At 43.3% G+C, this 17048-nt stretch overlaps 1 protein-coding gene across 3 annotated transcripts; it reads right to left on the bottom strand.

The window, feature by feature from the left end:
- Positions 1-1214: 1214 nt before the first annotated feature.
- On the bottom strand, positions 1215-8457 carry LOC133508647 (uncharacterized). 3 transcript variants are annotated; one of them, XM_061834897.1, is made up of 3 exons: positions 8212-8457; positions 6748-8111; positions 1215-4469 (listed from the first exon to the last, which is right to left on the bottom strand). In XM_061834897.1, the coding sequence occupies exons 2-3, from the start codon at positions 8087-8089 to the stop codon at positions 3607-3609; spliced, it is 2205 nt and encodes a 734-aa protein (XP_061690881.1). In that variant the 5' UTR covers positions 8090-8111; positions 8212-8457; the 3' UTR covers positions 1215-3606. The 3 variants fall into 3 exon arrangements, with proteins under 3 accessions (XP_061690881.1, XP_061690880.1, XP_061690879.1); XM_061834896.1 differs by having other exon boundaries at positions 6748-8105; XM_061834895.1 differs by having other exon boundaries at positions 6748-8457.
- Between the last annotated feature and the right edge of the window lie 8591 nt (positions 8458-17048).

The raw sequence follows: 17048 nt of genomic DNA, 5'->3' as shown, positions 1-17048 counted from the left end.
TCCTTCTGACACACCAACAGCACATCTCACCGCTGTTCTGCTATCCTCATACATGTCCCGTACTATCCTAACATATTTTTCCGCCACACTGGACTTGTGCATGCGGTACCACAGTTCCTCTCTTGATACTGTCGTAGGCTTTCTCTACAAAGACACAATGTAGCTCCTTCTGACCTTCTCTGTACTTTTCCACTAGCATCCTCAAGGCAAATAATGCATCTGTGGTACTCTTTCTAGGCATGAAACCATACTGTTGCTGGCAGATACTAACTTCTGTCCTGAGTCTGGCCTCCACTACTCTTTCCCATAACTTCATTGTGTGGCTCATCATCTTTATTCCTCTGTAGTTTCCACACTTCTGAACATTGCCTTTGTTCTTAAAAATGGGGACTAGCACAATTTTCCTCCATAATTCTGGCATCTTCTCTCCTACTAGTATTCTGTTAAATTGGTCAAAAACTCCACAGCCACTTCTCCAAATTGCTTCAATACCGCCACCGGTAGGATTGTTTTTAATTTCTAGATTACAATTCCACATTAGTCCATGTGCGCAAAGGATCCGGCCAGCCTCAGCCAGAATCCACCTCCAGTGGCTCAGGATAAATAGTTTGAGACCACTGGTTTAAAGTGTATATTTTGTGTCAATTATTTCTTCTGTCATTCTTTTATTTGTTTTATTATTTGCTAGTTATGCTATTTTGTTTGGTGTGGTGTGATAATTTTAGCTTTGATGTGACACTGTGAGTGCAAACATAATGAGTAATGACCTGGTTGTTCATTACTGCTTTGATTTTGATATGGTGACCCCAGTAAATTGGACAAGATTAACATTTTGCTTTCCAAACTATTTTTTCAGGAAAACTTGACATTGTAAGGATACGGGGGCTGGCTTGTTTCAATTGCGTTCACTTCCAGATTGCTGCTACTTAGTCGCTCTGATTTCCAAACACAACTGAGGAACAAAGGATTATAGTTTGTCTTGAAATAATACACACATTATTTACATTTTCATGCTTTTGTCATGTTACTAGAACTGTCTGTACTGTGTCAGTACCCTATGCAGTTATCCAGCTTTTTCTACATTATTTTTGCAATGGTGGTTTTAAAATGTGGATACTTAAAATTACATATAAAGAATGACAACTTCTTCTAATGCTTTCTACATTTATTTGTGAAACTGATGTTTTAAATAGAAAACACAATCGTGCATTGAATACAACAAAAAAAACAAATACTCCGTGGAAAAATACAGTTCAAAATATTTGAGTGTACAACCAGTTCTTAAGGAATGTACACGTTTAATGTGCACATAAGGGATGTCATTGGAATTGTCGTGAAATGTACAATATTGTTTACAGTAATGCACTTTTCGCAGTGTGTTTTGAATGAGTATTTACAGGTGACGTGCTGTAGTAGACTTGCTAGTTACAGCAACCTACATTCTTTTTTCATACAATGTTGGTGTGGCACTTCTTGAGACACTTTTGTGACACACAAACTAGAACTCATTCTATCTTCGGGCAAATGCGTGATGGTGGACATGCCCGAGGCTGGAACCCGCATTAGCACACTCTCCCTGGTGGGGAGTCAAAAGTGCTAACCCTCAGGGTAACAAAAACACCACCTGTCGCTACTCTTAAGGCTTTCAAGGAGTGAACTTCGATGTACTTTTGTGATCCATTAGCGCGCGCAGACTCTGCTGTTTATTGAAGTGACCGGGATAAAAGTAAGTTGCCCATATGACATTTCACCACCTCGCCCCACTCTCCTGGCATGACTCGTAGAATTACACTTAATCCAACTGTTTTACAAATGTAACCGTTGGATTATGCGGGAGTTGACTGGTCATGCCTGGAGAGTGAGTCACAAAGATGGACAACTCATTAGCGTGAAAACAGCTAACAGAATAGCTCGCACATTAAAAAATATATCTGTATAAACAATAAAAGTTTATATCACACATTTAAATGTTGCACTAAAATGCATATTGTTATATGACCTTCTGTGATTGTGACCTTTATGAACCAAGAAAATGTTTCCGATTGAGATGACCCAATTAAATATGGAGCTACCATGTTTAATATTCTGGCTAGTTTATACAGTTTTGTAGAACAGGCCAGTAGTCGTTTGTAAGACCAAATGGTTGAACAAATCTTGTAGCAGCTGCACCTAAATATTGCAGCCAGTGTGTTCAAGAAAAAGGTAAACAAGATGTTCATTTACAGTTGTTTTAAAAAAAAGTCATTTTAATTTGCCATTCATTCTTGCCACAACCAGATTGGTCTATACATCTCCAACGAGGCGCTAAAATGAATGAACCAGCTGCTTGTTGGAACGGAACCATTTCGGTCCACATTTAGCTGCACATAAGGCCCTCGGTCCTTCTTTTTAACCCAGCAGTTATAGCAGCGTCAATTTAATAGCGCTTGCGGGAAATTAATGCACACCTGGAAACATCACCATTTAAAAAAACAACCTGTAATCTTTGCAGGCGCTTGCCATCTATTTGTGCAGTCTTTATTGAGATTGATACTGTATACTGTAACAAAGTATACAGTGTTACCAGACATGGCTGGTGTGGCACCGAGGGTTAAGTGTACACCCGGCAACCTGAGGGTCACCTGTTTGTATCGCCACTCAAGAAACTTAGCCACATTGCTTAGATAAATCCAGTTGGATGTTTGCTGGTGCTCGGAGGGGCCTTGGGCACAGAATGGCAGCCACATTTCTGTCAGACTGCCCCATGTCAACTGTTACTACACAAGTAGCTTACCACCACCAGGGTGTGACTGAGGAACGAAATAATACATAAAAATGGAACGTATCTTTTGAGTCCCAGAAAAAGCTGTCGTATTGTAATGTGGGCTGCCATGGAATAATGATATGAGATCTCACTGGCCACAGAACTGGGCAATTAGATACAAAATATTTTGTTTTAATTGACACTGTCAGAAATGTTTATTACTGTAGTTTACAGTGGCGTTTTACTGCAGCTCAGCATATTGAAATATTGTGCAATATTTTCACTTGTGATTATATATTACCATTTTTATTGAATATAATCAGTATTATATTCCATTTTTTTTTTTATTCCTTGGGCTTTGTTTTTTAACTGCTTGGTGGACTGCGTCAAATGTTCTTGCCCACCGTTGCTTTTGAGTTATATCGCAAGATTTTTTACACTGAAAAAAAGGTAAAAACTCTTACACTGGAGTGCTATAAGGAGCCTTAAGGGCCACATAAGTACTTTTTTTCTGTGAAGAGCATAAATTGACCATCTTTCACTTTAGTACACTGTAATGTGTGTAGTCGACAAGATGATACATCCATCCATTTTCTAATCAGTAATATAATCAGTATTTTTCTTTTCAACATAAAATATTTATGACTGCACTACCCAGTGGATTATGTCTAATATTTTGACCCTTTGTTTAGCTTAAAAAAATGGGTTATTACTGATGCATTGCACCAACTCTCTGGCAGTGTCAATCAGAACTGAGCATGATAGTTTGGAATCAGGAGATTTTTCAGGCCTGCGAGTGATACAGGTGACGTCTTTTTTTAACCTGCATAAAATGTTTGGACTTCCGCATCTGGGAAGTAGCATCAAATGGAGCTCCCCATAAAGCGGAGCATGGCCAAAGCTTTGATCAGAATCGAGAAGAAGTTACCCCGCTTAGGTGGATCTTTGAGGGCACTGATGTGGATCTTGAGGTGCCGGAAGACTGCGTCGTCAAACAAGGGGTTGTCGGCCATTACGGCCTCCACCAGTCTGTGCGGGGTGCCAAACTCCACCATGAGGTCTTTCACCACAGGCGTGACGACCTGGTCCATGTTGGCCAAGGTCCGGATGTCCTCGATGTGGCGGGGGCTGATCTCCTCCAAGGCCCTGTACAGAAGCCGTTCGATGACCAGGACGAGGGCGTCGATGCGCACCGTCTTGCGCTTGCGCTGCAGTCTCTGGTCCAGCTGGGTGACCAGCGTGTAGACCAGCAGGCGGGTCAGCTTCTCCTGCAACGCCGGGATGGTCTCAGATTCCTGCTCAGATGTCACCTCCTCAGTGGTGGTGCGCACATCAGGGGTGGTGCCGGTGCGCAACTCCGGCGTGGTGCCGGTGCCCAAGTCCGGCATGGTGGTGCGCACATTTGGCGTGCGGGTGTGGGGCTCCGGGGTGGCGGTGCGCAGTGTTGAAGCAGAGGCTTCCGAGGACTGCTCCAAGTCAAGTTTGGGGACCACCTCCTCCTCCCTGGGAAGTTCCTCACTGGTGGTAGTCTTGGGACTCATGGCCTCCTCCACCAGCTGGTTGATGTCCGTGAGTGCCCCAGACACCTCGTCCACGTATGTCTCCTCATTGGCGTGTTCCATCTCCAGCCAGAGGAACAGCTGCTGCAGGAACCTCCACACTGCATCCTCAGTCATGGCGTACAGCACATCTGGGGAGAAGATCTGACCATCCCAGTGAATCTTACCTAGTGGCGCAAAGGAGTAAAACATTTCCTGTAAGTTTCTAGAGTAATTCAACATGGAGAAATTTGGAAATTTTCAAAAGTGGGAACTTTCCTTGAGAATTAACTGGGAATTGAGATAATGAATCCCAAACATTGTGCTGTGATAAAGTGTGCCAAGGCATGATGCAATTTCACTAAAATGGTCCAAAATTGATTTACTACATATGCAATGTATCTTTGAGCTTTGGAAGATGTTGCAGTACCCGGAAAAAATGCAACAAGCAAAAGCATAATCGGAAAACTCCCTAAAGGGTCACGACAATCTAAGATTCACAGCTTGAACCTCAGAACTAGGAGTCAGGCTTGCTCAACCACAAAACCCAACCCAATTTTCTACTACAATTATATTTCATTGCTAAGGGGTTGAAAAAACTGTTAAGTACTGTAGTGTCAAAACTACTCCAATATATTGAGTAAAAAAATGACTGAAATTAAAAAGATCCAAACCTATGTAGCCCTGTGTGGAATAAGTGATCCATCCATTCACTTTCTTAGCCGCTTATCCTCACAAGGGTTGCGGGGAGTGCTGGAGCATATCCCAGCTGTTAACGGGTAGGAGGCGGGGTACACCCGGCAATTTAGAGTGTCCAATTAATGTTGCATATCGGACACACACCTTCCAAAATATTCAACTTTTGTCCTGACAGACCAGTGTACATTCCCAAAGTGTAGGGGGTTGTCAAGATGTCTTCTAGCAAAATTGAGATGAACATTAATGGTTTTGGGTTTTTTTTTTTTTTTTTTGCTCAGCAGTGGTTTCTGTCTTGGGACTCTGCAATGCAGCCCATTTATGGCAAGTCTGGCCCTGGGGTCATGAACACTCAACTAAACTGAGGCAATTGAGGCTTGTTTTAACACAAGATGGGGTGGGGGAATCACTTTATCGCACAGGACCGTGGAGCTTTGTATTTGTTTCTCCCTTAATAAAAACCTCTTTAAAAACAGCATTTTGTCTTCTTGTCTTGTATATAGCTATTTAAATTGTTTTGATCAGGGGAAACGTGTTGGTGTCGCAAACGTACAAAAAAAAATAAGAAATCAGGAAGGAGGTACTATTTCGCACCACTTTATCTAGCTACGCCAGTGAAATAGCAACAGGCCAAGTCATTAAATGCTCTTCCACTAGACAGAATTCTGTGCCCTTGCACCCCAATCAAGGTTAGCAAACACCAGAAAGCTATTTTACAGACACAAATACAAGCATTTTTTCTTGTTTTAACCAGAGATCCATGCAAAATCGATAACTCCTCTTGCCCACATTACCTTAATTGTTCCATTTGTTTTTCACTTCAATCTAGGATGCGGTTTTTTTTTTCAAGCTCACTTTTTGGCTCACAAGAAAAAAATATCAACAAAATAACCTGAAAAGCTTGTAAATTGAGACGATTTGGTTTTTATATTCAGGATTAAGCTAAAATATTTTCCACAAAAAACGGTAATTAAATTCCCTAAGTCCCAACTATTTTTTGTGGGGGGAGGGGGGATTGTTTTTCATTGAAAGACTTGCCTATTCAGTGTTATTGCTGTTTCACTCAGACATAGGTGTACTTTGCTGCCATTTTTGGTTAACTCAAAGCAATTAACAGCACAGTACAAATCTAAGACTAGGGTGTTTATTATAGGAATTCACTCATCATTAGTGCATGGTTCAAACTGAGCCTCACATTACAGTGGCTTGCAGTAAATATAGTATTTCATATAGTTATATATAATATAGCAATTAAATATACTTCTACCTAGGTGTCATTTTTAATGAACACATGGACTTACTACACTTCTGCATTTTGATGTTGATCACAATGGTGGTGCTTAAGAGGCCCCGTAGCTCAGTGGTTGGAGCACTGGTTGTGGGTTCGTATCCCACTGGGGCCTCCACTCCCTGAGAAGGGTTGCGTCAGGAAGGGCATCCGGCGTAAAAATTGTGCCAGGCATATATGTGCGCTGTGGCGACCCTGAAAGGGTCAAGCCGAAAGAAACCTTTACAATTGTGGCGCTTAAGAGTTTTTTCGGTGGCTTTAGTGTAATGTAATTTTTTTTAGACTTGTTCTGTGACAACTTAAACAGTTTGACACCAAGTATTGTGATACCATGCACTAAAACTAAGACAGGATGAGTTTCTTTTTAGGGAACAGAAGTGAAACTACACTCTTGCAGGGCTCAGTCTCAAAGGTATTCCCGTAAATTTCCATGGGAAGGGTCCACATTTTCAAATTGCAGCAATTTGAAAATCTAATCTTACCCCGTCGGCCCCACAGGACCGTGTCCATCAAGGGTGTCCGCGGTCGGCCTGACGGCACCTCGTACACGTCGCTCTGGCAGGACATGATGTACGCGTACAACTGCGACGTGAGGCCCTCCGAGAAGCTCCCGATCTTCTCGTCGATGTAGCGCTTGACTTTCGCAGCCCGGTCGGGCACATCCATTTGGCTGAACTCGTTGTATAATTTGTCCACGCTCTCCTGAATAGACTCGAAGTCGAAAACCGGGTGCTGCGACTGTCGGACGCACAGCGTGCTGGTGCGGTAGGCCGGCCGCAGCTCCGGCAACCTCGGGCCGTCGCTACCCACGACGGCTGGACTGCTGCCGGTGTCATCGGTTCGACAGCGGCGGTCCGGCGTGAGCGACACCAGGCACGCGTCCCGGTTCTTGAACGAGCTCTTGAGCGCTCCGAGCATGCGCGCAAACTGCATGCGAGCGAAGCGGAAGAAACGGAAGCGCCGCATTCTCTTGCCGGCGGCCCCGCATTGTCTCTCTTGGGACTTGAAGAAGTTCTTGACTTTCTTTAAAATCAGCTTCCAATTGAGGTTGAGGCGGGTGACGGGCGCCTCGCCGCGCAAGCACGTGTCCCCGGAGCCGCCGTAAGAATCCTGGGTGATGGTCTTGGTGATATCGAGCGCCGCTAAGTGCGCGTCCTCCAACGTGGCCGAGTCCACCACAGACTCGAGCCCCTTGCTTTCCTTGGGGTTGGACCACTTGAGAAGGATCCGTCTCACGGAGTCGGTCATCTCGTTTACCTTCATGTCGGAGCTCCCGCACAGTAATTGGCGCGGGGTTCGAGCCCTTGCGAACACGTGCCTGAAGTACTCCACGGCCTTGCGGAAGATGGAGGCAAGGTTGGCCACGCTGGACATGGTGCCGCGGATGAGGAGGGTGGGCTCCGAGGGCCACTCGGTGGTGCTTTTGGCAACCGACAAGGCCGAGGTGACGCGGTGCTTGACCTCGGACTCCATGAGCGAGGTGAGCTCCATGACGCCTTCGCACTTCTGCGGCGGGCTGTCCAGGGCGGCCGAGAAGGTTTCCGTGATGCACTCGCTGAGCCTCGGGCTGCACCTGTCGATCGCCATGTTTACCTGCGCCTGGGAGGCGTGACCCCGCAGATGCTCGATAAATACCGGCTGCAGGTGCTTCACCACGTCCGACGTGATCTTCTGGATCACCTCGGTGATGGTATCCACCAGGATGGCCTTGGTTTCGGAGTCGGGCGTGCCGGCCACCAGCAGCGCTCTCTGGGTGGCGGAGATCTGGCTGACGCGGGCTTTCACCGCTTCTACGATGGCTTCCGGTTTGATGAGCTCCTCCATCGCTGACCCCCGCCCCCTACATCTGTCCAAAGAAAAAAGAAAAAAAAAAGGGGGGGTCCGATTCACTTTCAAGTCACCCGCACAAACACCAGGTAATCCATAAAGACCCGAACATTGCGCACTTGAGACAGACACGTCCTCTTCCCCAGCCCAAACAAGATCTTTCATCTCCTTTCAGTCAAAGCAGCGGGGGGCGCATCGACAAAAGGTGATGTCACAGGCGAGTGGCCAACGTGCCTCCGCTGACCCTTTCTCGTGCTGCCGCCGATGGCGTCACCGGGGCGACGTAATCGCGAGATCCGGCCTTGCGGAGCCGTGCATTTGCAGCGGTTGACGTCAGCGGAGACTTTGCAGTAAAAGATTTATTTTACACAATAACCAGCGATCCGAAGTCAGTGCTCATAATAGAAACATTTTATCTCCAAAAAAAAATGAAACGTTGTGCAAAACGTTTTTTTCCGTGGTTCAATTCAAAAAAGTGTCACTCATACCGATAGCGATACACTCGATTAAATGTGTCGAAAAGTCTAAAACAGCATTTTCTTTTCTTTTCTTTTCTTTTCTTTTCTTTTCTTTTTTGCACCTAAAAACATAATTAGCACCATCATCATAAGATTAAAATACAGTAGAATAATGGGCCTTAATGTTCATGAAAATGAACTCCAATTTAAAATGTCTTCAAATGAAAATATTTATGTTGCTCTTTCCTAAAATGTAGCAATCAGTGCCAAGATATACCTTTTTGTACTGTGGTCATCCTCAGTTTTCTTCAGGAAGAACTAGCTTTTTGTGCACCGTATTGTACTTTGAGCCATTATGAAGGTGTGCCAAGGTGGAATTTTAACAATAATTGATTAATTGATCTATTAAATTGACTGATTGCATTAAAAAATTAAAGGCATAACTTTTCCTACGTCAGCTTTCTAGGATATTCAGGAACTTCACCGCATGATTGTGAATTTGTTGAAGTGACAGCAGAGATGCATTGCAAAATATTGTCAATGAAAATTTTACATTGCTCTGGGTTCGATTTCAGCAGTGTCAGCTCAGTCCTTTTTTCTTTGGCGCTCTCCCCCATCACGATTTCCAACTTACATCTGCGTATAATTTTAATTGCTTTCGAATTAAAAGCGCGGAATGTGATTTTTGAGATAGTCCAGCTTCCATTCTGTCTAAACGTTTCCTTCCGTAAACTTGCTCTCTACTTTGCCTTCGCCACACATTTTTCAGACCAGACCTCACTTGCTCAAAAATTAGAAAATCTTGTTTGGTCTCACCGCTTTTTGTTCTATTTTCACATACTCCAACAGTCATTGTATCTTAAAATAAGAGCATTCCTTTTTTTTTACTTTTTTTACTTTCACCTCCATAATTAGTGTCTCTCACTGGCCTTCGCTCTCAATCATTGGCTCTGTCCTTCCTCATGCTAAACCACATTTTGTGTGGCTCAAGTGGAGCTCCTCACAGGAGGGCCTCATGGAAGCACATATGTCCACCCATTGTACATTTACACAAATGTGTCCCCTTGTGCCAAATGCAGCCCCTCATGGAGGAGGAACCCCTATGGACTGTGTGTGCCCTGCTTCTTAAGCCTTTTTATTCCTTCATTTTTTTTTTATTGCATACTATTGTATTTTTAACTTTTTCAGTTGAACTCCACAATCTCCACATGGGAACCTCTCCTTTGGGAGATATGCTCGGTCTGCCGCAGGGATGTCATTCTGTAGTTTTCCTGTGGCCCAGGAGATGGTTGAGCGTTACACAATGTGTGGAGTCCATCCCTGCCTTCCTGGGTCATGACGGTCTTTGTGGAGGGATCCCCAGTGGCTGTGGCACCTCTTGGTTTGCATCCCATGGGAAAAGGTTTCCTCATATGGATCCTCAGTGAAATGCCACGTTTCTATATTTTTAATCCACAGGTGTCAAACTCAAGGCCGCATCATTTCATGTAGCCAAGCATGAGCAAATCCTGTGTGTGGACTTCATGTTTTATGGCCCAAATTTTAAATTGACTTCACTTGAAAGATCTTTGGACTATTTTTGGGACTATTGTAAATCCTGTGCTGCACCTGCTGTTACTCTGTGAAGAGGCAGGTTAGAGCTGATGTTAATGTTTCCGTGGACTGGCACCACAAAGTGTATTTGAAGGAGTAACAGAGACTGAGTTCGTAGCAGACTTCAATCCTGTACAGTCAAAGAAGCTCCTCATTTCCTTCAAATATGGCGCTCCACCGGCACATGCACAATCTTCTACAAACAGAAAGAAGAAACTGATTTGCCTGAGTCTGGGAGATCGAACCACTCAAAGTAAAGTTGCATTAAAAACTTAAGTGGGACCACCTCCTTTGCTCTCATGCGCCCTTAAAGGGTGAATAGTTTAACTTGATACTGCGAATGACAATTCATGTGACTTCAAACGTTCCCCAAACAGTTAATAAAGCAGTTTTATGATGGTGACAGTTTGAGTCTGGAATATATTAATTCACCTTACAGTATTTGCACAGCATGCATAATACTGTAATACCAAGGCAGACGTCTGGTTTTATTAAGTGTAACATAGGAGTCAACAAATAAAAATGAATGTGATGGGAAGCCAGGCTTCTGCCATTTTTAACCTCATGTCAAACTCAATAGGAGATGACCTATTGTAATAATAAAACTGCAGTTATATAATTCTTATTTTTTCATATCTGATACTGTTGAAAAAAATAAACACATACATTCCTCCTCAAATATCTGTTATGTACAGCTGAAAGTCCACTGTGGGTCAGTAAAATTGTAACTACAATACATGAAAACTAAAAGAAAAAAGTAAAAAGGTACTTTTTTGAGTGTGTAGCGTGCGACAGCATGTCGGGAGTGGCTGCTGTTTGAGATAGTCAATAATATTGTCACCATATTAGTTTCCCTGCAACATTAAAAATCATTGATTTTCACCACCACTTGCTCAAATTGCAATCGTCCAGTGATTTTGAGTTCGTAACTACGATAGTCGCCAGTGAGATAATTAAGATAGCTACCTGTCAGTAATGAACAATGACAGAGTGCACTAGAGTGCAAGCGCATCATCAGATTTACACTACTTTGAACTTAAAAAGGATAATAATTGTGAATCACGCCGTTATAGTTTTATATTGTGTCCAAATACAACAAACGCGTTCTTTTGTATCCCCAAAACATTTTTTTTGCCACCAGATTTGGAAATTAACAACCCTGGGGAACATTTTCATGTTTGTCAAAACTTTGAAAAAACACAAATAAAATGTAGATAATGTGAATGAAAACTCATCCCATAGGAATCTGAGAAGTATTCCTGTCGACATCATTGCCTCCGATCAAATAAGAGCATGAGAATGCTGACGGACTGTTACCTTTTGCAATCAGATTTGTGCTGAGGCAACCAATAAGTTCTTCAGCAATCCATTTTTAGCTTCCAAAGTTAATAGTAACAATTACTAGCACTTAAAATAATTGAGTATCCACCTGGCTCCTTTAAAACTAGTACATAATTGGCCAACCTGTCATATTATGCACCCCAACACTGAATACTGTGGAGTTCAGGGGTGCCAACAGTTTTTTGCCCCAAGATCAACTTTTCAAGCAGCAAGGGGCGTATCGCAGCGACTGCCATGGAGAAAGCAAGAGACAGATGGTAAATAGGATATAAGTAAATAAATGTGCAGATGTGCAGTGACATGGCAGAAAAGCACAGAATTGATCAAACTGAATGTCAGTATATCTATTGCCCGTGATCGACGCCTGAATCAAGCGACGAAATGGATGACATCTTTTTTTTTTTTTTTTGCACACGGGCACGACTGGCTCAGGGATCTGCTGGTAGATCGCGATTACGCATTGGGCACCTCTGGTTTAGTTAATACAAAACAAAGTCGCTGTTCATGAAATTACATGTACATCTGGTCAATGTCAATGTGCAGCCCAAAGTTATGCTGTAGTCATACTGATCCTGTAGGCTTGACGAAATTGTTGTGGCCTGCGGGCTGGTAGCTTCTTGACACGTCCGTTACAGATGTTCAACTAGTAACAAAAGAGGGTCTTTTTTTCCTTCCCTAACATGCTCTGACACGTGATCTCTGCAGTATGTACAGATTTAATTTTACACCGAAAAAGTGATCAGTCATTTCATCTTCTCATCAACTTAAACAAGTCAGCACAAAACAAATCACACACATAACTTATCATCACATTTGCATTTACAACACTTGTCACAGATACATAAATCATGCCCCCGCCCCCAAAAACGCTTATCAGAGTGATTACAAAAATGACAAGTCCCACAAGAATAAGGGAGATGCCAAAATGTAGAGTAGAACAATAATTGCCTGCATAGTGCAGATAACCACCCTTTCATTTATTTTTAATTCTCAGATATTATGCTGGCATGGCACATCCATTAAAATGAATGCAATATTACAGCTTTATCATTTATATAAATATATATATATATATATATATATATATATATATATATATATATATATATATATATATATATATATAAAGGAAACGAAGAAGACTGTGTATATATATATATATATATATATATATATATATATATATATAGAGAGAGAGAGAGAGAGAGAGGAGAGAGAGGGAGAGGGATGGAGAGAGAGAGAGAGAGAGAGAAACATAGACACAGTCTTCTTCGTTTCCTTTCGGCTTGTCCTGTTAGGGGTCTCCACAGCGTGTCATCTTTTTCCATCTTAGTCTATCTCCTGCATCTTCCTCTCTGACCCCAACAGCCCTCATGTCTTCCCTCACAACATACATCAATCTTCTCTTTGGTATTCCTCTCGCTTTTTTGCGTGAAAACTCCATCCTCAGCACCTTCTACCAATATCCGCACTCTCTCGCCTCTGGACATGTCCAAGCCATCAAAGTCTGCTCTCTCGCACCTTGTCTCCAAAACATCCAACTTTGCCTCTCCCTCTAATGAGCTCATTTCTAATCCTATCCAACCTGGTCACTCCGAGCGAGAACCTCAACATCTTAATTTCTGCCACCTCCAGTTTTTCTTCTTGTTGTTTCTTCAGAGCCATCATGTCTAATCCGTACGTCATGGCCGGCCTCACCACCGTTGTATAAACTTTGCCCTTCATCCTAGCGGAGACTCTTCTGTCACATAGAACACCAGACACCTTCCGTCAACTGTTCCACCCTGCTTGGATTCGTTTCTTCACTTCCTTACCACACTCACCATTGCTCTGTATTGTTGACCCCAAGTATTTGAAGTCGTCCACCCTCGGTATCTCTTCTCCCTGGATCTTCACTCTTCCCCCTCCACGCCTCTCATTCACGCACATATATTGTGTTTTACTTCAGTTAATCTTCATTCCTCTCCTTTCCAATGCGTACCTTCATCTTTCTAATTGTTCCTCCGCCTGGTCCCTGCTTTCACTGCAGATCACATACAAACATACACACACACACTATTATTTGTGAGTGCTATGTTCCTTACCACCCCCCAACCACACCAAATAACAAACATCCATGAAAAATGGATGCATTATTAAAATACCTATGTATGATATCTACCATATTTTTGCAACCATAAGTCACACTTAAAAGTTGTAAATTCTCTCCAAAATGGACAGCACGCCTTATGTGCATTCTTCTTCTTTTCCTTTCGGCTTGTCCCGTTAGGGGTCGCCACAGCGTGTCATCTTTTGCCATCTTAGCCTATCTCCTGCATCGTCCTCTCGAACCCCAACTGCCCTCATGTCTTCCCTCACCACATCCATAAACCTTCTCTTTGGTCTTCCTCTCGCCCTTTTGCCTGGGAGCTCCATCCTCAGCATCCTTCTACCAATATACTCACTCTCTCGCCTCTGAACATGTCCAAACCATCGAAGTCTGCTCTCTCGAATCTTGTCTCCAAAACATCCAGCTTTGGCTGTCCCTCTAATGAGCTCATTTCTAATCCTATCCAACCTGGTCACTCCGAGCGAGAACCTCAACATCTTCATTTCTGCCACCTCCAGTTCAGCTTCCTGTTGTTTCTTCAGTGCCACCGTCTCTAATCCGTACATCATGGCCGGCCTCACCACTGTTTTGTAAACTTTGCCCTTCATCCTAGCAGACACTCTTCTGTCACATAACACACCAGACACCTTTCGCCAGCTGTTCCAACCTGCTTGGACCCGTTTCTTCACTTCCTGACCACACTCTCCATTGCTCTGTATTGTTGACCCCAAGTATTTGAAGTCGTCCACCCTCGCTAGCTCTTCTCCCTGTAGCCTCACTCTTCCCCCTCTACTTTTCTCATTCACGCACATATATTCTGTTTTACTTCGGCTAATCTTCATTCCTCTCCTTTCCAGTGCATGTCTCCATCTTTCCAATTGTTCCTCTGCGTGCTCCCTGCTTTCACTGCATATGACAATATCATCTGCGAACATCATGGTCCAAGGGGATTCCAGTCTAACCTCATCTGTCAGCCTATCCATTACCACTGCAAACAGGAAGGGGCTCAGAGCTGATCCCTGATGCAGTCCCACCTCCACCTTAAATTCCTCTGTCACACCTAAGGCACACCTCACCATTGTTCTGCTGCCATCATACATGTCCTGTACTATTTTAACATACTTCTCTGCCACACCAGACTTACGCATGCAGTACCACAGTTCCTCTCTTGGTACTCTGTCATAGGCTTTCTCTAGATCCACAAAGACACAATGTAGCTCCTTCTGACCTTCTCTGTACTTTTCCACGAGCATCCTCAAGGCAAATAATGCATCTGTGGTACTCTTTCTAGGCATGAAACCATACTGTTGCTCGCAGATACTTACTTCTGTCCTGAGTCTAGCCTCCACTACTCTTTCCCATAACTTCATTGTGTGGCTCATCAACTTTATTCCTCTATAGTTCCCACAGCTCTGAACATCCCCTTTGTTCTTAAAAATGGGAACTAGAACACTTTTCCTCCATTCTTCAGGCATCTTTTCGCCCGCTAGTATTCTGTTGAATAAGTTGGTCAAAAACTCCACAGCCATCTCTCCAAATTGCTTCCATACCTCTACCGGTATGTCATCAGGACCAACTGCCTTTCCATTTTTCATCCTTTGTCGTGCCTTTCTGACTTCCCCCTTAGTAATCATTTCCACTTCCTGGTCCTTCACTCTTGCCTCTTCAACTCTTCCTTCTCTCTCATTTTCTTCATTCATCAACTTCTCATTATGAGTTGCAAATAAATATTGTTGTGTGACTTGTCCAATGAAGTTTACTTGAAAATACTGGTTATGCTGTTAGCATGCATGCTAGGACGTGTTTTACATCTGCGAACATCATGGTCCAAGGGGATTCCAGTCAAACCTCATCTGTCAGCCTATCCATTACCGTAGCAAACAGGAAGGTGCTCAGAGCTGATCCCTGATGCAATTCCACCTTCACCTTAAATTCTTCTATCACACCTACGGCACACCTCACCACTGTTCTTCTGCCCTCATACATGTCCTGTACTATTCTAACATATTTCTTCGCCACACAAGACTTCCGCATGCAGTACCACAGTTCCTTTCTTGGTACTCTGTCAGAAGCTTTCTCTAGGTCTACAAAGACACAATGTAGCTCCTTCTGACCTTCTCTGTACTTTTCCACAAGCATCCTCAAGGCAAATAATGCATCTGTGGTACTCTTTCTAGGCATGAAACCATACTGTTGCTCGCAAATACTTACTTCTGTCCTGAGTCTACCCTTGACTACTCTTTCCCATAACTTCATTGGATGGCTCATCAGCTTCATTCCTCTATAGTTGCAACACTTCTGAACATCGCCTCTGTTCTTAAAAATGGGGACGAGCACACTTTTCCTCCATTCTTCAGGCATCTTCTTCTCCGCTAGTATTCTGTTAAATAAGTTGGTCAAAAACTCCACAGCCACCTCTCCAAATTGCTTCAATACCGCCACCGGTAGGATTGTATTTAATTTGTAGATTACAATTCCACATTAGTCCATGTGCGCAAAGGCTCTGGCCAGCCTCAGCCAGAATCCACCTCCAGTGGCTGAGGATAAATAGTTTGAGACCACTGGTTTAAAGTGTATATTTTGTGTCAATTATTTCTTCTGTCATTTTTTTCTTTGTTTTATTATTTGCTAGTTATGCTATTTTGTTTGTTGTGGTGTGATAATTTTAGCCTTGATGTGACACTGTGAGTGTAAACAACATATTGAGTAATGACCTGGTTGTTCATTACTGCGTTGTGAGCGCCATCATAGAGGAGCCCACATACACGCCAAATCGTGTGGTAGCATCCAAGCTGATAAACTAACCAGTGTTTCAAGTATACCCCTCCGACAAGACACCCAATAATACTTAAAGATGTTGGACCTTAGTGTGGACATAAGGCGCTAAATTGTAAGGCATCCTGTTTATTTAGAAGAGCATTTAGAATCTCTCAGGGAATCTTATGGATGTGAAAATGCAGTATATTATGGGGGGAGGGGGGGGACTTTGAGAGCAAAATCCGCGACTATGCGAGCCTAGAATGATGAAACGTATTGGCAAGGGCACTCTGTACATGACTATGCATACATGATGGCTGACTTGTACGCCCATTTGTCTTAGAGTTCTGAAGACCCCGGTTAAAATCCATTCTCACCTGTGTGGGGTTTGCATGTTCTATCCGTGCCTCATGGGTTCTCTCCAGGTACCTCCAGTTAATCTTTATTCCTCTCCTTTACAGTGCATGCCTCCATCTTTCTCACTTCCACCACCTGCTCCCTTCTTTCACTATAGACCACAATGTGATCCAAAAACATCCACAGGGATTCCAGTCTAACATCACCTATCAGCCTATCCATCACTTACAAACAGAAAGGGGCTCAGCTCTCATCCCTGATGCAGTCCCACCTCCACCATAAACTCCTCTGTTTCACCTCACCATTGTTCCTCTCCCCTCGTACATGTCCTGTACTATTCTAACATACATAAGTTACACAC

Source organism: Syngnathoides biaculeatus, chromosome 11 (genome assembly GCF_019802595.1).
Source record: "Syngnathoides biaculeatus isolate LvHL_M chromosome 11, ASM1980259v1, whole genome shotgun sequence".
Taxonomy (NCBI): Eukaryota; Metazoa; Chordata; class Actinopteri; order Syngnathiformes; family Syngnathidae; genus Syngnathoides; species Syngnathoides biaculeatus.
Note: the sequence above shows the minus strand (reverse complement) of the source record. Positions and strands in the feature narration are given on the sequence as shown.